General features: G+C 49.2%; 1 protein-coding gene across 2 annotated transcripts in view; it reads left to right on the top strand.

The window, feature by feature from the left end:
* Window positions 1-3,804: 3,804 nt before the first annotated feature.
* The window catches only part of Vangl2 (VANGL planar cell polarity protein 2), a 28,381-nt gene continuing 8,647 nt past the window's right edge, over window positions 3,805-23,538 (top strand). Inside the window, exons 1-4 of one of the 2 annotated variants that reach the window (XM_047557064.1) lie at window positions 3,805-4,089; window positions 19,079-19,339; window positions 19,487-19,607; window positions 22,231-22,838. In XM_047557064.1, the coding sequence (XP_047413020.1) occupies window positions 19,269-19,339; window positions 19,487-19,607; window positions 22,231-22,838 (800 nt within the window). In that variant the 5' untranslated portion in view covers window positions 3,805-4,089; window positions 19,079-19,268. Of the gene's footprint in view, window positions 4,090-5,574; window positions 5,674-19,078; window positions 19,340-19,486; window positions 19,608-22,230; window positions 22,839-23,538 lie in introns of those variants that run through there. The other variant, XM_047557074.1, reaches the window with a different exon arrangement.

The raw sequence follows: 23,538 nt of genomic DNA, 5'->3' as shown, positions 1-23,538 counted from the left end.
GCTGAGTCTTAAAGGATGCAGAGAACTTTCCAGGCAGAAAGGTCTTCACACCTTCAGCAGGGGAAACATTTTGTGAAGATTGGGGTATCACAGAGCCCCATGTTGGCAGAACAGTGAGTAGAAGGGTAGTTTGAATGTATGTCTGTTGAATGTTTGGTCTTTGAATGAAAGAGCAGCAGCAGTAGATAAAGCTGGAGGAGAAGAATGAGTCAGATAGGCAAGATCCTTCGATACAGCGCCAAATTTTTATTTCATCCTGTAGACAACAGAAAGTCATTGAATTTATTTAGGCAAGGAAGTGACAGACTGATTTCTCCTTTAGAAAAACTGCAGAAAAGAGGATGGGTTGGAAGGGAATGAGACAAGTTCAGAAGTGATAAAGGTCTGAATAAGCTAAGGGGATGGGAGTGGAGGAAAGATAATGTTCCTTTGAAATCTATTATGTTATCCAAGGAATATTCAAGTTAAAGGAGGAAGAGATTCAGTTCTCATTTTCTCAAAGAGATCAGGATCTTGACCAAGGGCAGTGGTACATGCCTCTAGTCCCAGTGACTCAGGAGCCTCAAAATAAAAAAATACAAAGGACTGGAGATGCAGATAAGTGGTAAATTGCCCCTGGATTCAATCCCCAGCATCCAGGAAAAAAAAAAAAAAATAATGATCTTATGTGACAGACGTACTTTACAACAACTCTACAAAAACAAACTAACAACACTCCAGCAAGGGAACAGTGTAGCTGGGTCTGGAAATAGAGTCAAAAGCATTGAGAATGGTCCTTCTAGCAAGGTGGATTCTAGAGAAATAGCTCTGATTATCATGGGGAATGAAAGTGTGCCCCAGGTTCATTGGTAGGGCTGCAAGAAGATGGAGGGTGTGAACTGGCACATGGGCTGTGGTCACTTGCACCTGGGAGGAGACTGAACTTTCTAGTCACTCACACTGAAATACTTTTAGAAGTGTCTATGTACTAAGGATTTCCCTTTCTCAGAGTAAGGTTGTAAAATAAACCCCACTTTTCACCGGAGTCCAAGACTTCATCTTTGCCACTGTGGACTGGGACTGATCTCCTGGGACAGCTTCATCTATATGGGAAGTAGGCATTTCTCTATAGCCTGGGATATATATATATATATATTTTTATAGAGAGTCCACTGCTAATTTTTGAGCTCTTTACATCTTCAACCTCTCAGGGACCCTGGGACCCTGAATGACCTTTGGTCTGCTTGTCCCGTCCCTGCTGACCTAGGCCCATGAACTAGTGAGGAGTTGAGAGTTTTAATCAAGGGTCCTGGCTTTTGGCTATGAGATTTTTTCCCTGAGCAAGACTTCTGAAAAAACTAGGAATTCCCTAGGCACATAACAGGGAGGGGAATCTTGATTGAGAATTGACTGGGACACTATCAGTGTGTAGAGAAGGTGCCTTCTGATATCTCATTAGTCCCGTTTGTATAAGTGGAATGAAGGTTTAAAGAAAGAAAAAACTTGCCTATATCCTCAAGGCTAAGATTTGTGAATTCAAAGTCCAATCTATTTCACTTTATTGTCCTTCAGGTTTCTGACCTCCCTGTTATGGTAGGTTGGCCTCCTTGGGAAAATTCCTAAAGAATTAGACAAGGTCATTTGGACCCCAGGGCACATGGACCTTCTCTTTGGGTCTCCTGTTTCCTTATTCTGTGAATTGAGGAAGTGTAAAATCTAGATGGGTTTCCATCCTAAGGATCAGGGTGGAGGTAGTTCCAAGAATTGCTGGATAAGACATGCTACAATTAGACTCAATATTGGACATATTCTCTGTGACCCAATATTCTCATTGCAGAGATGTAACTAAAAGCCCTTCAATCTTACTCTCAGAAAAGAGAAAGGAAAAGACCAAGCTTATTCAAGTCTGATGCCTGGTATCTGTTAATCCTGAAGTCTTATCTCCTGACATTTCAAATTTTGGGGGGATGGTCTACAGAATTATCTCTGGTTCTGACATTAGAAGACCTTTCAAATTTTTGGGGCCCTTCTGCCGTCTGTGAAACAGGCTACCAGTATGTGAATAAAATTCACACCAAATCTGCCAGAGAGTCATATGGCGCCACCACAGCCCCAACACTGTGTCAAATTACACATGTACTGTCCAGCACCGGAGGTGTTCTCTGGGAAGGGCTGTGGACACTCTCCTGTGTCCCTTTACACTTCCTCAATATTCTTACCTCTTGTCCTATGTACACCTGGTTGTGGTACAGAGCCTGAATACAGCCCACTGCCTGACACATGATGGGCACAGGGGAATGAGTGCCTTATGCATGCAGATGATTCTGTGTATTTCATAAAGTCTTGGTGCTAAGTCATTGGCTGACCCGTAATAAGTGATGATGAGGAGAATTTGGGCAAAGGAGAAAAGAAATGCTTCTTAAGATTCTCCATCTTTAAGCACTCAGTGCAGACAAAGATGATCTGTCCTCATATTGGGATAGGTTTAGAATACACAACAAAAAGGAAAGAACTTGAGTCTTGGTCCTGGAGGAGCAAAAGTCCTCAAACAAGGGACGGACAGGAACTGGGAACCTCCTTCCCTGGGATTTCTTAATCACAAGTTTAGAAGGGTAGGTATTGAAAGCTGGAAGAGGTTGAGATGTTGAGAGGGCCTTGCCCTGCTTGGGAAGTGTGTGGAGATGCTTTTGAAGTACTACTAGTCTAGATAAGTGACAGGTTACACGGTAATAATACTAACAGTAATATAATAATATTTGTGCTTTCACTCATTAGAGGGGAACAGGGTCTTCCCACAGGTCTTTATAGTAGAAGTTGATCTTGGTAGGTTCAGATCTATTGCCCATTTCATGAACCCTAACTGGTTTCTTGGTGTGTTGGAAGTTGGAAATGCTCTTATATGTGGGATATTTTGTGATAATCTACAATTCCCGTGTAGCACCCTCAATTCTAAAGTATTTGAAACTCTGGGAGGAAAGCCCTGTCTGCCTGGGGTTGGGCATCCAACTGGCCAAGGGATTTTTACTCTTGAAGGTTTCCTGGGAGAAGGCCCCCTTTCTTGTCGCCATCCAATCTTCCAGGCTCCTCATCTCTCTCCTTCCCCCGCTCCCCCAGGGCAGGGTTCCTTTTGTAATTAATCTCAACACTCAAATCAGAGGGGAGGAAAAAGTGTTAATGAGAGAGCGTCCCAGACTGACTGGGAGGTCGGATGCTCGCAGCTAGAAGACTGAGTAATTAAATTATTTTTGGAAGGGGGGGCGTTAGGCAGTGATGGTGTCAGGGAAATCCCCGTATAAATGGGAAGAAGGGCGTCTCTTGCCACTAATTAAAGTCAGAGATTACCCTCCCTTCTCGTAGCTCTAGGGGGAAAAAAAATCAATCTTCCCACGTCTCAGATTCCACGGGATTTCGTGTAGCCGGGTTTGTGGCCGTAAAGAAGAGAATATGGCCAGCCCCAGGAGTCTGGGGGTCTCCCTTTTCGACAGGGAGAGCAAGGAAGACAGCCCTAAGAAGGGTTTAGTGCTGGGCCAAGGCTAAGAATCGAGGCCGCCCCCTACCCATCCTTTGGGGCCGGGGTGGCCGCTAAAGGAGGATTCCCAGGATCTGGGAGGGCCGCCGGGCATCCGAAAGCGAAGGGCTGGGGGAGCGGCGACTCCGGGAAGAGCGCGGCCGCAGACAATGGACGCAGTGGCGGGAGTGGCTGTGACTGAGGGAACAGCCGGGAGGCGGCACCCGGGAGCGCGCGCTCCCCCGCCCCCTGCACACCCCACTCTGGCTCCTATCCCCTCCCCCTCCCCCTCCTCCCCCTCCCCGCCGGCTCCCGATCTGATTCCTGATCCCTGATTCCCTGATCCTTGGTCCCGCCATGGGAGCCTGAGCACCCTTCATTCCCCCGGCCCCCTGCCCCCGGGGCCTCGAGGGGGAAAGAGGCAGATGGTCTGGGACTAAGCAGGGGGTGAGCGGACCCAGGAGCCCCCCTCAACATCCCACCATCGCCGGAGCTGCCCGTCCGGGAGCGCGGAGTTCGGAGCGACCCGGAGCGCTGCGGATACAAAGGCGCCGGGCCGAGCCGGGCGCCCGCCGAGCCCACCCGGCAGTTCGCAGCGGCGGGTGAGTGCCGGGCCGCGGGGGCGCGGGCAAAGTTTGCAGGGGGGAAAAAAAAAGAAAGAAAGAAAAGAGAAGCAGAAAAGGACAATCATGCAAGGGGCCGGGGGTGTCCGGCCCTGGCGCGAGCGGGGTGGTTTATGGGGGAAGGGGGGCTCGGGGCAGCCCCCTTCCGGCCCACTCTCCCACCTCACGGCGGAGTACCCCCCAACTTTGGGGAGGGGAAGGGGCGCGTGAAGAGGGGGCGGAGCCCAGGCCTGGAGAGCCGGGGACTTTCCTGGGCCTGGGGCCCAGGCGGGGGCCTTAATGATCCCAGGGGAGCCCATTGAAGCCGGAGACTGGGAACGTGTGTTGGAGGTGGGGGGAGAGGCGGTGGAAGGATCGGAGTCTGGAGGTATTGAAAACCAGGGTGTTTAGGGGTGCATACACACCTCAGAAGTGTGGGGAGGGACGGGGGCAGGTACGCGTTCAGATGTAGAGTGGAGTCTGGGGAACCGGCCGGAGACTGTGGAGGAGGTGTGTGTGCAGCCCAAGGATAGGGCTGGCATCAGGAAACCCGGGCACTGTGCTTGGGGGTGGAAGGGACCCCCCTCCTATTTACCCATTGAGGGGCCCTGCTTTAGTGACTTTTAAAGGGTTGGTGGAGGATCAGTGTGCATGATTCTTTGTTTTTGTGTGTGTGCACGCTTTGACGTGCTGCGTGTTCCTGCAGGTGGGCCCCTGGGTTTTTGGATGTGTAGGTGTTTTTCTGTGCTTGAGCGTGTGTGCACCCACAGAGGGGTTGACCAAGCATCTGCTGTACGTTTGGATGTGTATTTATGTGTATACTCAGGGGAAGGGGTGTGTGTATGTGTGTTCGTGTGTACGTATCCTCCTGCGATCACGCTGGAGAGAGGCTTACAGAAAAGAGGTGCTAAGGAAGGTGGGTGTGTAATAGCCGAATAGAGTATATGTGAGTAGGTACGTGTGCACCTGTGCACTAGGAAGGGACGTGAGTTTCTCTCCTCTGGTGTGTGTAACCAGTGTCGATGGGTATCCAAGTGTGCCTGCTTTTTCTAAATGTGTGTTGGGGGTACCTCTTGTCTCTGCAGGCAGCTTTTCCTGGCAGAGAGCCCACAGGAACGCTCTCTGCAGGATCCTGAGGCTTCTTGCATAGCCCTGCCTAGGTTCACCGTACTGCCTCAGTATATGTAGGGTCTCTTGAGTTGTCTGTTTTGGGAGGTGGGTTTTTCTGGAAGAAGGTGTGTATTGTAAAGAATAGGGAGCTGGGGGTTCTGGTAGTAGTCCTAGAGGAATTTGGAGGACTGGTGGAATCAGGGAAACAAGAGGAACTCCTGCCCCCATAGTCATAGGTTGAGTTCTGTTTGAAAAGACTGCACATTTGACTTCTCTACTTTCCAGCCTCCTCAGGCCACAGTCCTCTTGGAAAGCTGTGCTGGAGATTGTGCTCCAACCCTATCTCTAGGATCCTAAAGTTCCTGAGGAGTCTGAATTTTGATGTAGGATGGAGGCAAAAGGAAGAAGCATACTTGGAGGCTTGAGACCAGTAGGGGATAATTTGGGTCCCCCCTCCGTGGAGTTGGGAAGGAGGTATTTCTTCAGGAGTTTCTTCAAGTGTGTGTGTGTGTGTGTGTGTGTGTGTGTATGTGTGGTTTATCTTGCAGTTTCCCTTTTCCCTGGTGAGAAGCATGACTGGGATGGTGTCAGACCTGAGCTTGAGACAGGCCTGATGTTCGTGTTGTGGGGAAGGGATCTGTATTCATCACATGATAATATGGTGGGATGTCAGCCATGGTCTGAAGTAGATGTATTCTTCCCAGAAAACCAGCAGCTACCTCCTTTCCCTCTTCTCTCTTGTCCTCATTTGGGGGTGAAGGGAAGGAAGGGCTGGGCATCTTTTTTAGGTGATGCTCCCCCATTGTATGTCTTATTTCTCCATTGCATTCTCTCAGCCATTTTGCTCTTGTTGCCAGGAGTTAGGTTGAAACACCCAGTTTTAAGAACTGAAGATGTGATGGCACATGCCCATTAGGGTCTCTGGGCAATTGGAATTGGAATGTCAGCGTCTCCTATGAACATGTGCAGTGGAATGTTCCTCTGGGGCTTTCTACCCCTTCCTAAGGCCTAGGGATAAGAGTAGTGGGGGTTAGAAAAATGTCAGAATTAGGGATAGGAGCAGAGTAGGAAAAGACCAGTTTTTTTTTTTTTTTTTTTTTTTTAATGAATGATTCCTTCAAATCACATACCTATCTGCTGGTTAGGGTTCTCAGGGCTAGCAAGGGATTTGCATCTAAGGTGATGAGCCCTTGCTTTATAGTACCATACTTATTTGCTCTGTATACATTCACTACATGTATGCTGCTAGGTCGTACTGGCAGGGGCTCTCTTCCAAGAAGGAGGAATTATGGTCAGACAATAGGAAGTGCCATTTTAGAAAGTACTTCCAGATTGGGAACCAGTGATCATACTGGCCCCTCCTTACCCATTGTCTTGTTCCTGCCTTCTATTTCCTTTAATTCTTCTGGGCAAGTCTCTGGTGTGCCTCCTGCTGCTCCATAGGATTTTTCTAGGTGTGAGGAAGGGTTCCTTTTTCCTTGGCCCTAGAGTAGGACAGACTTTTATTTGCTCTCTGAGGGGAGAGATCTGGAACTCTCCTTATCCCCTCTGAGTTTTAGGAACTCCAGTTGCTTCCTTTGTGTGTTTTTCCCTTGGAGCTCCCCACACTATGAGGCCAAAGAGAGGAGTCAGACAGAATTGGTTGGAATTAGTACTTAATAGCACTGTGACCTTGGGCAAGTTATTAAACCCCATTCCTCAGCCTCTTAGGTACCTTAAGGCACCATTCTCCAAGCCTAGACTGGCCGGTCCACAGGAATCCCAGGTTCCATTGTGGCCTCTTTCCTGGGTTTGCCCTTAAATTCTGGCATTGCTGCTTCTTCATTTTGTAACTTGAGATAAAATGTGTAACTTTTTGAAGCCTCCACGTGGAGTTAATAGTAGGCCCCATCTCCTAGGATCATGAAATGAAATAATCTGGAGAGTCCCTTGCCCAATACTTGGCACATAGGAAGCACTCAGTAAATATTAGGTGGGATGGCTTGGATTCTGACTGATGGCTATGGTAAGAGAGAGAGTTCTGGCTAGTAGGGGATGAGAGCTAGCTAGACTTTGGTTCTGCTTCTCTGGCAGACCACATTAGGCACTGCCTACTATCTCCCAGACACTAAATGAAGCACAGAGGCTAAAGGGGCTAATACAACAGGCTTCCACAGGGGAAATATGCATAAACACACTGATTCTCCTCAACCTTGTGGTTCTCATATTGAGGTATGTTCTGGAGGCCTCTGGAACATAGAGGAAGAGTGCTTGGTCCTAGGATGATTTGCCAGGGAAGGTTCCTGGAGGAGATGTGTCCTTAGCTGGATTTTTTAAAAAATCAAGGCAAAATTCACATAACATAAAATTAACCATTTTAAAGTGAATAATTCAACGACATTTAGTACATTCAGTGTTGAACAACCATCACCTCTATCTAGTTTCAACATTTTTATCATCCTAAAAGGAACTGCATACATATTAAGCTGTTGCTCCCTATTCCCTGTGCCCAAGTCCCTGACAACCACTCATCTGCATTCTTTTGATGTGGAGTTACCTATTCTGAATATTTCACATAAATGCAGTCATAAAATATGTGACCTTGTGTCTGGCTTCCTTGGCTTAGCAAAATCTTTTCAAGGTTCATCCACATTGTAACATGTAGCATAAATCAATACTTCATTCCTTTTTATGGCTGAATAATATTCCATTGTATGAATATACTTCAGCTGGATTTTAAGCCTCGGCTCTGCTGATTCTAGGCTTATTTATGACAGTCAGGCAGCCATATAGGGAACAGAAGTGGGTACTGATGGTAGAGGCTAAACTTGAGCAAGAACGAACATGGGGTGTATGGTATTGCTGGATCCTGAAGTATGAAATAGGAATTGACCTCAGTTTCCCTAGCTATAAAACAAAGTTAATGATCCCTTTCCTTCTTTCTTTTCCTATTGTCATTTGGGGTTGGTGGACTGGGCGGTTTTATTTATTTATTTGTGTATTTTGAGGGGAGGTTTTAGAGGAGCAGAGAAGCCAGGCTATTCTTCCTTTTCTCAACTTTTTTTTTTTTCCCCTTTGGTACTGGGGATTGAACTCAGGGATGCTCTACCACTGAGCTACATCCCCAGCCCTTTATAAAAACTTAAAAAAAAATTGATACAGAGTCTTCCTGGGCCTTGGACTTGTAATCCTCCTGCCTCAGCCTTCTGAGCCAAGTCACTGGGATTATAGGTGTGCCGCCTCTCAGAATCTTTTTTAACTTGCCCTTTCCTCTTTCCTGACAGCTCCCTCCTGTATGCCTCTACCTTTCTCCTTCTGTTTTCCTTGGCATCACTTCCCCCTGAATTGGTGTGAAATGGCTCCTCTTCCCCTCTGCAGGTGGGTAATCCTGTGGATGGTGAGATTTGGGCAGCAGAGGTGAAGGAAAGGCCTGGGAGTAAATTCTACTCACACTCTGTGCCCTGGAGCCCACCCCTTTATCCTGTCTCTTGGTGTTCTGCTTGGGCAGCCTTCTATCACCTCCTTTGCTATGACCTGGATAGAACTGCAGTGGGCTAGGGAGAATCTTTTCATCTGTTTCCTCCACCCTGCTTAGTACAGAGTAGGAGAAGGAGGCTTCTATGGTGGGGCCCTTTGGAAATGAGGTGTTCTGTGCTTGTCTGATGCCCCTGGCAAGCTTGGTAATTACAGACAAGATTGCTGGGAACGGGTTTGGGAGAAACAGGCCTGGAATCAACAGAGTTGAGGCTATCCTGGTAATCAGGGTGGAGCAGTGAGAGGGGAGAGTGGGAAGAAGCTGGGGGCTGGGGTGGGGCGGGAGGCTAGGGGCCCCCTTTCCCTGCCATTCCGCACACAGCTGGGCTTAGAGCCTAGAGGAGAGTGGGAGGTGATTGGAGCCCAGGCCTGGCCTCACTGTAAGTGAGGAAAGCAGGAAGAGAGGAGAGAGGCTGGGGGATCAGCAGCCCCTGAGGACAGAAGCAGAGTGTGAGAAGAGGATTTGGCTGCTTTCTTGTACCCAGAGTTCAGGTCTAAGTTAGGGAGGAACCAGCTCTGCACGCAAAGGTGATTCCATCTAATTTGGGGTGGTGTCTTCCTTCTCACAATGAAGCTATTAGAGGAGTAAGTAGACAGAATTGATTGTGCACTGCATAAAGGCGAAAGAGATAGGAACTAACATTTTGTTTTAATTATTTTGGTACTAGGGGTTGAACCCAGGTGTGCTTAACCCTGAGCCACATTCCCAGCCCTTTTTATTTTGAGACAGGGTCTCGCTAAGGTGGTTAAGACTTTGCTAAGTTGCTGAGGCTGACTTTGAATTTGGGATTCTCCTGCGACAGTCTCCTGAGTTGCTGGGATTACCTCCAGCAGGAATTAACATTTTATTGAGCATCTGTTATGTGCTAGACTGTATAATATTCTGTATATATTAATACATTGAAGACTCTTATCCCTATTTTACAGATAGGAAAACAGGTTTAGAGAAGGTGAGCGACTCATTGAAGATTCATAGCTCATAAAAGACTGTGCCAAGTCTATCTGACTTCTTTGCTCTTCCTTTTCCCCAAAAGGCTCTCTTCACCATTCTCTGCTCTCATCCTAATGAGATCTGATTGCTTATTATTGCCTTCTATTTTGAACTTGAATAATTCCCCTGTTCCCCTGAAAAGCAGAAATGAGTCTAAACATCAACCTGAGAAGTAGAGAAATCTACACCTGAAGTTGGAAGTCAGACAGGATATCATGGGGGAAACCCACTTCACTGTGGTAAGCCTTGGCAGGGCCATTTTTGGGACAGGAAGCTCTCATCGGGCTTGGCCCCTGTATCCTCCTGGGCCACCATTTGGGGTAGAAATCGTGGGCTCCTGAGTGCTCCATAGGGCAGCTACAGTCACCATAGCTCATTGGGTCCTGTGATCTTGAGGAGCTTGGCCCTCATTTTGTGTAGGGTTTTCCTACAGCTCCCTCACAGTGCCCTTCAACCCTGGCTCTCACCAGTGCCTGGCTCCCCCTGCCTGTCCAGAAGGCAGAGTATTTGTGTGTGGGTCTGGGGAGGGGGCTCTGGCTTCTTAGGGTAGGGGGTATTGTCAGGTGCTGAGCCTGAGGTGCGAATGCAGTAACTTAAAAAACAACGGAGTGTGAACAGGAACACATATTTTGTCACCTGCTTTTCTCCAGGAATGGAAGTGGCAGATATAAGAGATGGGGGAGTTGAGCATCTTCAGAAAGAGTGAGAAGTTCAGGGAGAGGTGCGGGGGAGTTTGTCACCATGGTGGAGGCTGGTTGGTGTCGGGGGGTCGTTTGACTGGCTCAGTTTTCTGAGGTCCTGGGCTAGGGTGGGAAGAGGAGGTTTTATGGGGAAACTCAGGCCTGCCTCTCTCATCCCCAGTCGCACTGTCTCACACCCTGAGGCTCACTCTGCTGCTTTCCCCATACAGCCCAGCCTTTGCTGACAGTGTCCCATATGTTGTTCCTCCCCCACATCTCAACTCTCCCCATCCACACCCCAGCCTAGGTTGGCTAACTTCCCCTTCCTAAATAGCAGCTTTCTACCTTCATGTGCCTTAAGGCAGGGGCTGGGTGAGCAGGCTTTGAAGATCTCTTGGGGTCAGGGTCAGTTGGGGCCTACCTAGGAAGTGGGCTATGGAGAGAAGAGAGGGAGACATTTTGTTTGGAGTGCAGAGGAAGTTGACTAACCCTCTCTCATTGTCCACTTTTCCCTGCCTGTGAGGACACCTTGAGGTGCCTCTTTTCCTTCTTGATTCTTCCACAGCTCACCTGGTGGGCAGGGAGGGCCCAGTTCTCTGTCCTAGTCAGAGAGAAAGCAGCTCAAAGCCCAGTGGGTGGGGATTGTGGGGCCTCTCCACAGGTGAAAATTAAATAGAGCATCCAGGCCTCTAGAAGCCCTAGTTACCTTCACACCAGCTTCATGTCCTCTCTCCCCTCTGGACTTACCTGGGACAGATGCCAAAGGGATTACTCACCCTTTCTCCTTCCCCTGCCCCCACCATCTTCTCTTCAAGAATGACTAGGAATAGTCTCATGGGAGGCTAGGGGATGGGACTCTGTAGTATGAGAGTTTGTGTGTGTGTGAGCGCATACATGCTGCTTTGTGGGGAGGGACTTTCTGAGAACTTGGATGGGGGGTAGGGGTGCCAGAGAGACAACAGAGCAGGCCTCTACAGAACCTGCCTAGCCTGGTGGGTGGAGCTGGGTGGGGCTGACAGAAGCCAGTCCAGGTTGTAGAGGGGGAATAGAGCGTAGGTGTATGTGTGTGTGTGTATGATGTTTCAGTGTGTCTGTGGATTTGGAGGGTACCCAACTTCACCCCCTGCTTTAGACTGAGGGAAATTAAGGAAGTAGATAGAGAGGGCCTTAGCTCTGTCTTCTCCAGCTCCTTTCCAATTAGCATCAAGCTCAGGTATCCTGGCAGGAGCCCAGTCTGTGGGCCCCTTCCCTGGGGTCGGGTGGAAAGAAGCTGCTCTGGAAGCTCTGATGCCCACATGACCCAGTGTGGGCCCCTCCCCTGCTACTCAGCTCAGTGAGGAGAAGGATCCTGCTCTCAGCCTGAGGCTGTGAGGTTGGTGAGCTCACGTCTGGGCTGTGCTGGGAGAATGCCTGGTTACCAGTGCAGGGTGGGGCACCTGGTGCCAGCTCTTTGGCTACCCAATTTTGCTCTTTTCCACTCCCCAACCCATTGAGATCCAGTTGTTCTCTCTGGCTTCCCGGACAGCACTGTCACCCAAGGTCATTGGGTCCTTTTTCAGGATATAAGAATGAGGGTGGGGCAAAATTTCAGTCCCAGTTTTGGCTTGGAGCTTGGGGTTGGTCCTTACTTTGTGCCTTAGTTGTTTTGTGGTAGGAAAAACGCAGCATGGGCCTCTTGGGATGGCTGACTTGTCCATGTACCAGGATGGATAGGGATGAATGGAGGAACAACATTATTCTTATAGGTGGATGGCTGGGTGCAGAATCCACCCTTTTGGAGGATGGGGATCATTGGTGTCGGCCATCTTAGTTTAGACTTACCTAGTCTCTGACCCTTTGTCACTGGTGAGAGACAAGGACATTGGAGAGGAGTCAGTAAATCCTTCTCTTGCTGGGAGTGCTGACCATTCAAAGAACTAGAGTCTAGAAAGAATCTCATGAAGGATCCTGCTCCCACACCCAGAGGAGCACTCCCCGAAGTCAAGGGTGTTAGGAAGGTTTTTCCCAACAATAATAGGCCCAAATGGGATGTGTGTAAGTAGTGACCATGGGTTCACCACTTTTTTCTCTGGATTGTACTTGTTTGTCAAACCGGGGGTTGGACTTGTCCTTTTTCAGCTGGAACCTGCTGAGGAATGGGTGGGTCAATGCACTGTCTACTCCTGGAGGGAGAGTGGGAGGAACTGTGTGGGCATAGGCAGAGCTTTGGGTGCCTTCCTCTCCTCTATGGAAGGCATGGTAGGTATCTGTTATTTCACCCCACCATGAACCTTGAGTCCCCCACCGTCACCCAATGGGGCTGCCTGGATTGAGCACATCTATGAAACTTGGAATAATGTGGCAAAGAGAAAAACCAAGCCAGGACCCTGAAGTGGGACCACTGTACCTCTGAATCTCCTCTGTGCCTCATGCTAGCTAGCCTTGTGACCTGGTGGGATGCTCTACCTCTGGGCAGATGTCTAGCCCTCTGGATTCTGAGCTGGGAGACTGGACACCTGGCTTGGTTCTTGCCCACCTCACTCCCCTAAAGGTGAGCATGCCCCAGTTCAAGTGGAACTTTCATTGATATCCTTGGACATTGGGGCTGTGATTGGCAAAGATTAGGGAACCATGGGACTGGGAGTGCCACTTGAACATGCCCACCCATGAGCTATAGTGGGGAAGGGGATGCAGGGCATATGCAGTAAAACCCAGGCTCTTCTATAGAATCAGAGGCCTTAAATGGGTAAGGGTCCTTAGATCCTCTTCAGGAGGAGTCTGAAGAAGTCATAATGTCCCTTCTACTGTGTCCAGGCAGGACCACCCTTCCCTAGTCCCTGACTGAGGAGAGGAAAATGGGCCTACAAAGAGATCTGCCCCTGTCAGAGCAGAACTTTTGGCTTCTTGTCCTCTTTCCTATCCTCTTCTCCTTTCTGGCCTGTCTTATCTTTTTTGTGTGTGTGTGTGTATGGTACTAGGGGTTAAACCCAGGGGTACTCTACCACTGAGCTACATCCCCAGCTCTTTTTATTTTTTATTGTGAGACAAAGTCTTGCTAAGTTGCTCAGGCTTGCCTTGAACTTCTGATCCTCCTGCCTCAGCCTCCCAGGTTGCTGGGATTACAGGTGTGCACCATCACTCCTGGCTGGCTAAGATCTTTTCTAAAATCAAACCCAGGCACTGCTGCTCTACTGGCCTGGAACTTCCAGCTCTGCCCTCCATGTGGGGGCGGTGGTGCCAGTCATTGGCTTTTTAGGTGCATGTTTGTGTTCTGTCCCTTCCCCACCCTTTCTTTTCTAGCCAGATCACCCTGGTTCCATCGTGCTTTCTCCCAGCCCATCCTCATGATATTCTGCCTCCTGTCTCCACCCGTTAGCTGGGACTAGGCTGCTGGGTGTGCCAGGACTAGAGCAGTGGCAGAAGGAGGTAATCACAGCCGCCTGGGCCTGGTCATCCATCCTCTGCACACGCCATGCTCAGGGTGCTGTGTCTGCATTCAGTGCCTTGTCCACTTGAGCTGCTCCTATGAATGAGGGAATGGAGAAGGGTCAGACATCCTGGTGTGTGTTTTGGCCACTCCCCTTCCCACAACACACACACATACCCCAGGGCCTTGCTCCCTCTGCCTCTTGCCAGGTTTCGAGTGCATTTTATCCAGAGGCCTCCAATTGTTTCCCAGAGAAACCCGATCCAGAGCTCAGACAAAAGCTGGGGCTGCCAGAGGAGAAACCCCATTCTCTCCCCCTCTGTCCCTATCCCCCCACCTTCATCACCTCCCTCGCTTTGGATGCTGGGTATGGGTTCCAGGACCCAGCTGCCATCACCTAGGCAACAGGGGGCTTTGGTTGCCATGGTGATCAATGTGGGAGAAGCTGGGCAGCCAGGACAAAAGCCCCCCCATTCCCCCAGCCCCCGCCCCCCCAATTCCCTGGGGATGATACTGAGACACATTCCATTAATTTTATTTCTGAAAGGCCTTTGGAGGGGAGAAGGGTCTCCTTTTTTGTGCTGGGCTCTCTTCCCTCGCTCTCTCCTCTCTGGCCTCTTTTTAACCCCAGATAATCCACGGCTGCCTTGAGCAGGGACTGAGTGCGTATTTTTTGTCTTGGGGAGTTGGGGGTGAGGTGAAAAGCAATGGGATGTATTTCTTTTTACAGCCTCCCACCCCCAACCCAGTGCAGCTCCCCGCCCTGCGCCAAGTCTGGACTTCTCTTCCCCTCTCGTCATCCTTCTGACATTTCCACTTGTTGATCTCATCCAGCCATCCCCTCCCCCACTCTCTTCCCTGGGAACACTGCCCACCCGGGAGACCCTCCAAACCCCCGATTCCTGAGACTGATTAAATAAAGGGAACTTCTGCCCTTCTCTTTGCTCACATCCCATTCCTTCCCCCAACCTCTCCCATGCTTGGGTTAGTTTCTAGAGTGCTCGAAAGACCAGCAGGCAAGGATCTCAGAAGTTGGGTTCATTTTTGGCCCCTGTGTCTGGTAGCAGAGGGAAGAGCTTGATTTGAGCATTCTACCTTGGGTTGGCAGGCTAAGGATGCAGGGTTTGTGTCGGGTCTTTAATAAGTAGCTGGGGAGGAAGGTAGAGAGCTGTAGGCTGAGCAACTCAGAACAAAGAGCTGGGAGGGGATTGGCACACTTGTCTGGCTTGAAGTTTATCTGTAGGGGAAACACAGTGGCATCAACTTACCTCTAGGTGTGTTTGAAGTGGTAGTTCTGGTTGGGATTGTGTTCATGTGTGTGACTTCTTTATTTGGTCGTACAAATAGCAAGATTTATTTATACCACCACTTTCCTTAGTCTTAGAGAAGGTGTCTGGGGATTGGAATATGAGTGATCCTGGAGCTAGAGCCTTATTTATTTTTTATTTTGTTTTGGTACTGGGAATTGAACCCAGTGTTGCTTTACTATATCCCTACCCCTTTTATTTTTATTTTGAGATGGTGTCTTGCTGAGTTGTTGAGGGTCTGGCTAAGTTGCCCAGGCTGGCCTTGAACTTGGGATCCTCTTGCCTCAGCCTCCTGAGTCACCAGTCTTACTGGCTTATGCCCTGCTGGAGCTAGAGCTTTTAAATTGCTTAATTGACTGCTAGCTGCACAGTTTATGAAAGCACTTATTTTGCCCCGTGAGTCTTAACAGCAACCCCATGGAGTAGGTATCATTTATTACCTTCTCTGTTTTACTAGTGAGGCTACCAGTCTACAAGCATAGAGGTTAAGTAACTTGCTTATAAGCACACAGCTAGTTAGTGGGAGAGTTAGGTTTTGAACCCAAATCTTTGCAAATTGCAAGCTCTTTTTGCTGTTAGCTCTAGCAGACACAGGTATTCAGAGTGAGGGTGAGGAGATGGAGGGTGTGGGGTCTAGTGTCTGTCTGTACTCTTAATCCTTTCCCTCTCTACTTTGCCATTCCTCTCACCCTGTAATCCACTTATTGTGTTTGAGCCTGCTGGCAAAGTTCAGTTTTTCAGAGGACTAGAAAGAATGGACTGAAACCACATCAAAAGTGGTGCAGGTAAGATGTCTAAAGTACACGGAGGAGTAAACCGGTAGAATGGGTTCTCAGGAGACGGGTAGAAGAACCCAACATGTAATTTGTAGACAGGGGGATGAACATGGTCCCTATTTGTGGCAAAGGGTTTTAGAGAAGTTCAGAGTTTGGTTGAGGTATTATGTCTTTCACTCCTGAATGTGTCCCTGTCACACACTTGCTTTGACATGGGGATATTGACAAACATCACTAGCCTATGGATTATCTCCAGATAACTCTGGGAGGAGGATAAATGAATGATTTTATCTCTCTACAGTCACAGTTTCCCTGACAGGCAGGCAGGCATATTCCTTTACTATGTGGTATCACTCATTTTCAAGTTGCAGATGGCCTAGAGTAGTTGGAGAAAAGTTAACTATACAGAGTAAATCTATTTTAACTCTTAATTGGTTTCTCAGCAGCATTGACCTGGTTGACTTTGTTCCCCTCCTTGAAACCTTCTTGCGTTCTTGGCTGCCTTGAGATTCCACTCTTCCATCCTCTTGCTTCTCTGGTCTGGCCTTCTCAGCCCCTTTATTAGGCTGCTCCTTTTCTTCTAGACACATGTGCAGTTTAGAGTTCTCTGGGCCCTTATGCAATCCTGTCTGGATGTGACCCTATTCGTCCTGGTGGTTCTGTACATGCTCTGTACCTCTTGCTCAGACTCTTCAGAGTCCAGCTCCTCAGATGCCCAGCTTCTTTGCAGCCATGAGCTTTGCATATGGGAAACAGAACTCACCTTCCTCCTCCCCAGACTCACTTGCTGCTTCTTTTTTAATTTTTTAATTTATTTTTTGGCAGTGCTGGGGATTGAACCCAGGGCCTTGTGCTTGCAAGGCAAGCAGTCTACCAACTGAGCTATATCCCCAGCCCTCACTTGCTTCTTATTCTTTCCCACTGTTTTTATGGTATGACCAACTTCTCCCGTGCTTAGGCCAGGGATTCTTGATGCTCCCCTCCCTGTCATCCAGTCCTTTCTTAGGTCCCGTTGATTCTACCACCAACATATGTCTCAAACATGACATTTGTCCCTCTTCTGTGCTCTACCACTAGCCAGATCTTCATTACCACAGTACCTGCTTACTGATTTCGCTATTTCTACTTTTCTCTTTTTCTAGTCCATGTCTGCATAGCTAAAATAGGCTTCCTGTTGTCTTAGAATAAAACCTGAGCTCTTCACTTGGCTGTCTCTGTCTCCATAACCCTCTCCTGCCTTCAGCTCTGGCTCCATGACCTTTTTTTTTTTGTTGTTCGTTGTCATTCTTTAAATGCTCATAACTCTTTCCTGACTTTGGCCTTCCTTTCAGTGATTCCTCTACTCTGGTCTTTCTCTTCCTCCCTTAGGCGTCTGCTCGGGTGTCATTTCTCAGACTTTCCAGATTCTACTCAGTTTTTTTTTTTTTTTTTTGGCAGTACTGGGGATAGAAATCCAGGACCTTACACATGCCGGGCAAGTACTCTACCACTGAACTACCCTCCCAGCCCTTTTTAAAAATTTTAAATTTTGAGACAGATCTGGCTAAGTTGCTCAGGCTGGCCTCTACCTTGTGATCCTCCCACCTCAGTCTCCCAAGCTGCTGGGATGACAGGTCGACTCATTTTAAAGTAGCTCCACGTAGTTTTCTTTGTTCTTTTCCTTCCAACATGCTGATATGGTTGCTTGTATTTATCTGCTTTTTTGTTTAGTGCATATTTTATCCCTAGACCATGAACTCAGACTCTTTTACACCACCATATACCCTGGACTTCGCAGAGTATGTAGTTCATAAAAGGTGCTTAAAACAGGTTTGATGAATCAGTGGGTAAAGATAGGAAATAAGTGCTTGGTGATGATGACTGTTGGCTAGGGTCAGTTAGGAAAATAAATTGGAATTGGGGTCAGAGGGGAAAACACTATTCGGTGCTAGGCTAGCTGGGGCTGTGGTGAGGGCTTGGCTTTGAAGGACTTGGGGAAGAAAGGAGGAAAGGTAACCTTCCCTTGCAGAGTTAGAAGGTGAAGTGTAGATGTAAGAGTCCACCCCTCAGCCCATAAATAGCCAAATAAACTCATGTCTTCCCTATTCCAGACTTCAGGCTTTTGGAAAATGGTTTCTACTTATTCATTCGTTTTCTTTTCTCTTTTTTTAGTTCTGAGAATTAAACCTAGGCTCTCACAAATGCTAGGCAAGTATTCTACCATTGAGCTACACCCTTAGCCCCTCTATTTGTCTTTTACTCCTACCCCTCATGATAGTTCCCATTCCTCACCTTGCACCCTCTAGTGCACATATGTGTGCATGTACACACACACACACGTATATACACACACACGTGTACACACACACACACACACACACACACACACGAAGAGCCTCAAAGAGAGTTCTCAACCTGTCCTGGAGAGTAACAGTGGGTACTTTTGAAGTAGGTCCTGGGGAGGTGGTACCAAGAGAAGCAGATACAGACAGTCCCTTGCAGTCACACTCAAATTATAAGTGGGGCAAGGAGGAGTAGATGAGGAGGGAGAGACCTGAGGTAGTCTCTGGACAGAAACCAGCTCCTTTTTGCTTTCTTTTGTTTTTGTTTTTTGTTTTGGTACTGGGGATTAAACTCAGGAGTTTTCTACCTTTGAGCCACATCCCCATCCTTTTTTATTTTTTATTTTGGGACAGGATCTTGCTAAATTGCTGAGGTTCTTGCTGAGTTGTCCAGGCTGGCCTTGAACTTGCATTCCTCCTGTGTCAGTCTCTTGAGTCACTGGGATTACAGGCTAGCGCCACTGCATCTGGCTCCGTATCTGCTTTCTGAGGTCTCCATTGGTTCAACCTGGGAGCCTGGCCAGAACCAGCCATCTCAGAGCCTCAGTTTTCCTGGCAGAGAATGGGAAAGCACTGCCCCATTCTCTCCACCAGGAGGTTCAGGATCAGTCATTCTGGGTGGCCTTCCTGCCTTGGGAAACTTTGCTGCTGGCGTTTTCCCCCATCCCTAGCCTGGGCACAGTTGGGGGTGGGGGACTCTTCCTGGCAGGCAGAGCAGGAGGAACTGAACTTGCTGGACAGAGCTGGAACTTGGAAGGAAATATCCTCAGGCCATTGCTAGGCTCATCTGAGCTTCCTGTGGCTGCCCTTTGGGGATCGTCTTGCTCTCTGTTCTGATCCACTGGGAGCTGGAGCACCCTCTAACCAGCTGCTTCCCCTCTTCAGGAGCGTCGCTTGATTTTCTCTGAGATAAGCCCACCCTTCCAGCAAAATAGAGTCCCTCAGGGTGACAGTTGACTTCCTAAAGGTGCCTCTTGGCCTGAAGAAGCCGGTGCTGAAGGAGGTGGCTGTGGGGCCCCCCAAGAGGCCCCAGCCTGCGGCCCTGGAGCGCTACAAGGCGCGGCGTTCAGACGCCATGGACACCGAGTCTCAGTACTCGGGCTATTCCTATAAGTCGGGCCACTCCCGCAGCTCCCGCAAGCACAGGTGGGTATGCGCATGGGAGTGACACAGTGGTGGAGGGAGGGCTGGGAGCAGTTGAGAGGTGGGCACGTGCCAGTGTGGGGGTGTGCTGATAAGACCCTGATAAGACTTCTTTACTTCTCTTCCTGTTTCTCTGGCTTCCTGCTGCAGGGACCGCCGGGACCGACACCGCTCTAAGAGCCGAGATGGGAGCCGTGGGGATAAGTCAGTCACAATCCAGGCTCCAGGAGAGCCCTTGCTGGACAATGAGTCCACACGGGGGGATGAGCGGGTGAGTATCAGGGAGATGAAGTGGTCCAGTCTAGTGTTTTCAGATTGCCCCTTGGAGAAACTAGAGGCTCCTGCAGGGAGGGGAAGTACCAGGAAACCTGGTGTCTTCAGACAGAGACTAAATCAGGAAGAATATCTTGTTATACTTTCTGTGACTTAGCATCCCAAGGTAGGATTATTACAGTAGAATTCAGGGAATTGTAGTGCAAATCCTTTGGAGGCAGCAGCCTTTTTTGTAGACAGGGATGACCTGGCTGTGTAATGGGAACTGCCCCTTGTCTCCTTTGGAACTGTTGCTGGGCAGTCAAGCTGGTTGGGAGTCTAGAGTAGGAGAGCTGTGGTGGAGGGTGGCCTGGGACTAGACTGGGCCACCTTGAGTTTTTCTTGAGCCTTCAGGTGCCGGCACTCCTGCGCCCTCTGGTGTCAGCTTGCTAATCAGAATCACCTAGGTCTTGGGGAATGGAGGTGTGGTGGGGAAACGGGGAGGGAGAAGTGAGGCTGAGTGAATGAGCCAGGTGAAGAGAGTTCTTCAGGACAGGGTAAGCAGTTACTCTTGTCCTAACCTCTGTGGCCCAGTGTGCTCCTCTGTAGGGAGCACAGAAGGCAAAACACAGCCCTGGAATACAACAGGGAGGAGATTTGAGATGACACCTGGTATTTCCTGAGTTTCATTCCTCGTGTTCTTTCTTCTTGGGAGCATCTTATTGGGCTGGAGACTCCAGCTTCTTATTCCTCAGAAGAAATCTCTATGACTGACATTGGAATTCCTGGATCTTGGGAGTAGATCAATATCTGAGGAAAATATTCTTTCTCCATCTTTCCCAGTGGCTTCTCCTTAGGACTTGGCTTCTGGGGTTCTTAAAATAACCCTGAGACATGATCTGGATCATGTCTGTTGTTGGAGAGGGGTTCCCAAAGCCTTGGTCCTTGAGAGGGATGGCAGCATGTTTAGGGGTCATTGGGTCAGGAGTAAACCCAGTTCCTTGAGCTGAAATCACGTAGCGTATCTACTTTTTATTCAGATCAGATTCTTCTCCCATCCTTGGGAAAGGAGATTCCTCATTCTCTGTAATCCCTGAACCTGCTGGTTAGTCTGCTACATTCCCCACCTCCAGTGTCTCAGTCCTATGTTCTGAATGCCATGAGTGTCATGATATAACTTCATATATCCAAGCTATCTTGGGAGTGAAGGGTGGGGACACTAAAGATCCTGGTAGTCTTAGGACTCCTCTATGGAATGGCCTCCAGCCACTGCAGAGAAATAGTTTTGAGCAGAGCACATTTAGAAGGGCATCAGGGACCTTAGCCTGCCTACCCTTTGCTTCTAGGATCAGGGAGTCCTTTTGCTGTGGGCATTCAGATGGCCCAGTGTAGAACTTGCTTCACAGTGACTCCAAGTCTGTATGGTGTCCCCCATGCTCTGTCCTGATCATTCACCATCCTCCTCTTCCCTCTAGTATCTTCTGCACTACTTTTATGAGGTCACTGCCTTAATCAGAAACCCTCAGTAGTTCCCCATGCCTGGAGGAGTGCTTGGAGCTTGGTGTGATCTGAACAAGCCCCTCCTGGCTTCTCTGGGCTTCACCTTCTTGGCCATGCTGTTCTCTGCTCCTGTACTTGAATCCCCAGTTCTTACTATCCTCTGGGTACCTCCCTCCTCCTCTAGCTTCTGCTTGATACTATGGAAAACTGCAGAAACTGGAAGGAACTTAGAAGACAGGACTTCTACAACTTTAATGTTGGAGCAATTCATGGGGATCTTGTTAAATCCAAGTTCTTGTTTGGTATAGGTGGGGGTAGGCCTGCAGATCCGCATTTCTAACAAGCTCCCTGGTGATGTCCACACTGTCAGTCCTCAGAGCACATTTTGAGAGCCACCCTTAGAGATCAGTTAGTTCTGAGATTCTCAGTCTTGCTTGAACATTAGAATTATCTGGGGAGCTTTTCATAAAAAAAGGTTGACAAGCGCATCTCACTCTGCTATAATTGGTATCTTTTCCAAGCTCCCCAGGTGATTCTAATGTGTGCAGCTGGGTCTGGGAACCACAGACCAACTTCTAATTCAGTCTAATGTTTTCATGTCACCCACTGCCAGGGGTCATTTCAGGTCTCATCATTCCCAGGAAACCTATTTTGCTTGGCAAGTTTGCCCTTAAATCCCTGTTACTGCCTGAGCAGCTCCCTTGGCATTTGTCCATGCCTCCTGCTCCAAGGGTCTTTGCTGCACGTGCAGTTTTTCTCTCCCACTGATTGGTGTATAACTCCTCGAGGGCCCAGCTCTCAGACTTCAATATCTGCAGGAGCCAGCCTTGGCTACATTGTAGAGCTCAATGAATACTTTGTAGTACCAGGGATTCAACCCAGGGGCCATCCACAGCCCTTTTTATTTTTTGAGTCAGAGTCTCACTAAATTCCTAGATTGGACTTGTACTTGCTATCCTCCTGCTCCAGCCTCCAGAGTATCTGGGATTATAGGTGTGCCCACTGTGCTGGAATGATAGTTACATATTTATCAATTTCCCTCTCTTCTTTCTCCCTCTCCTTTCCCACGTGTTGCTCTGTCTCTGCGTTCTGTTTTCCCTTCTCCTCCTCCTCTTATCTTTTCACCGTCCTCCTGTCTGTAGGATGACAATTGGGGAGAAACCACCACGGTAGTCACTGGCACCTCCGAGCATAGCATCTCGCACGATGACCTCACGCGAATTGCCAAGGACATGGAGGACAGTGTTCCACTGGACTGCTCCCGTCATCTGGGTGTGGCCGCGGGGGCCACTCTGGCGCTGCTCTCCTTCCTCACCCCACTAGCTTTCCTGCTGCTACCCCCACTGCTGTGGCGGGATGAGCTGGAGCCATGTGGGACGGCCTGTGAGGGCCTCTTCATTTCAGTGGCCTTCAAGCTGCTCATTCTGCTGCTGGGCAGCTGGGCTCTGTTCTTCCGCCGGCCCAAGGCCTCGCTGCCCCGTGTCTTTGTGCTGCGAGCCCTGCTCATGGTGCTCGTCTTCCTGCTTGTGGTCTCCTACTGGCTCTTCTACGGAGTGCGCATCCTGGACGCTCGGGAGCGTAGCTACCAGGGTGTGGTGCAGTTCGCGGTGTCGCTGGTGGATGCCCTGCTCTTCGTGCACTACTTGGCTGTGGTCCTGCTGGAGCTGCGGCAGCTCCAGCCCCAATTCACGCTCAAGGTTGTGCGCTCCACCGACGGGGCCAGCCGCTTCTACAATGTTGGCCATCTCAGGTATGAGTACTTGGGAGTAGATGGGATGTGTACATGGAAGAAGAAGGGTGGGGCAGAAAAGGGTTTGGGGGAGGGTTTGATGGTGAGCCTGGAAGTGATGGGCTGGCAGGGGTAGGGTGTTGATACTTTTGCACATAGTAGGTTTTCAGCATTGCTTGCTGTGTAATGGGATGGTCCTGTGTAGTGAGTGTCGTGAGGCAAGATGCTGGTGGGAGTTAATGAGTTAGGAGGGATCAGGCAATTGGAGATGAGAAATCTTAGTGGGGGATGGATCAAGGGCAGGAGCCCTTTGGGGCATGAATAGGGGCTTTTTTAACCTTTCCTAGAGGCACAAGAAGCTGACCCTGGCTAGAAGAGGGACCCTCAGAGATAGAGATACAGAGGGTAAATGGGAGGATAAGTCAGGTTCCAGTAGATTTGTGGGTAGAATGCTCCCCATGCCCCCAGGCAGTATAGTAGCAGGACCGCCTGGGTTTTGTCAACAACCTTGGGAGGATGCAGGAGGAAGTTTGAGCACCCTTTGCTGGGAACTCAGGCCCAGTGCCCTTTCTCCCCTGAGCTTCAGCATGGCAGGGAGGAACTAGTGACCCCAACTCTGGGAATGATTGGGAGCCTGGTAAGTAGACTTCAGGCTTGAGCCAGGCTTCCTGGAAGCAGCTTGTCTCCGTCATATCCTCTCCTGCCCTGTCGACCTGCCCTG

The sequence above is a fragment of the Sciurus carolinensis genome, chromosome 1, assembly GCF_902686445.1.
Source record: "Sciurus carolinensis chromosome 1, mSciCar1.2, whole genome shotgun sequence".
NCBI classification, from domain to species: domain Eukaryota; kingdom Metazoa; phylum Chordata; class Mammalia; order Rodentia; family Sciuridae; genus Sciurus; species Sciurus carolinensis.
The sequence above is the reverse complement of the archived record's forward strand: the minus strand, read 5'-3'. Positions and strand labels throughout refer to the sequence as shown.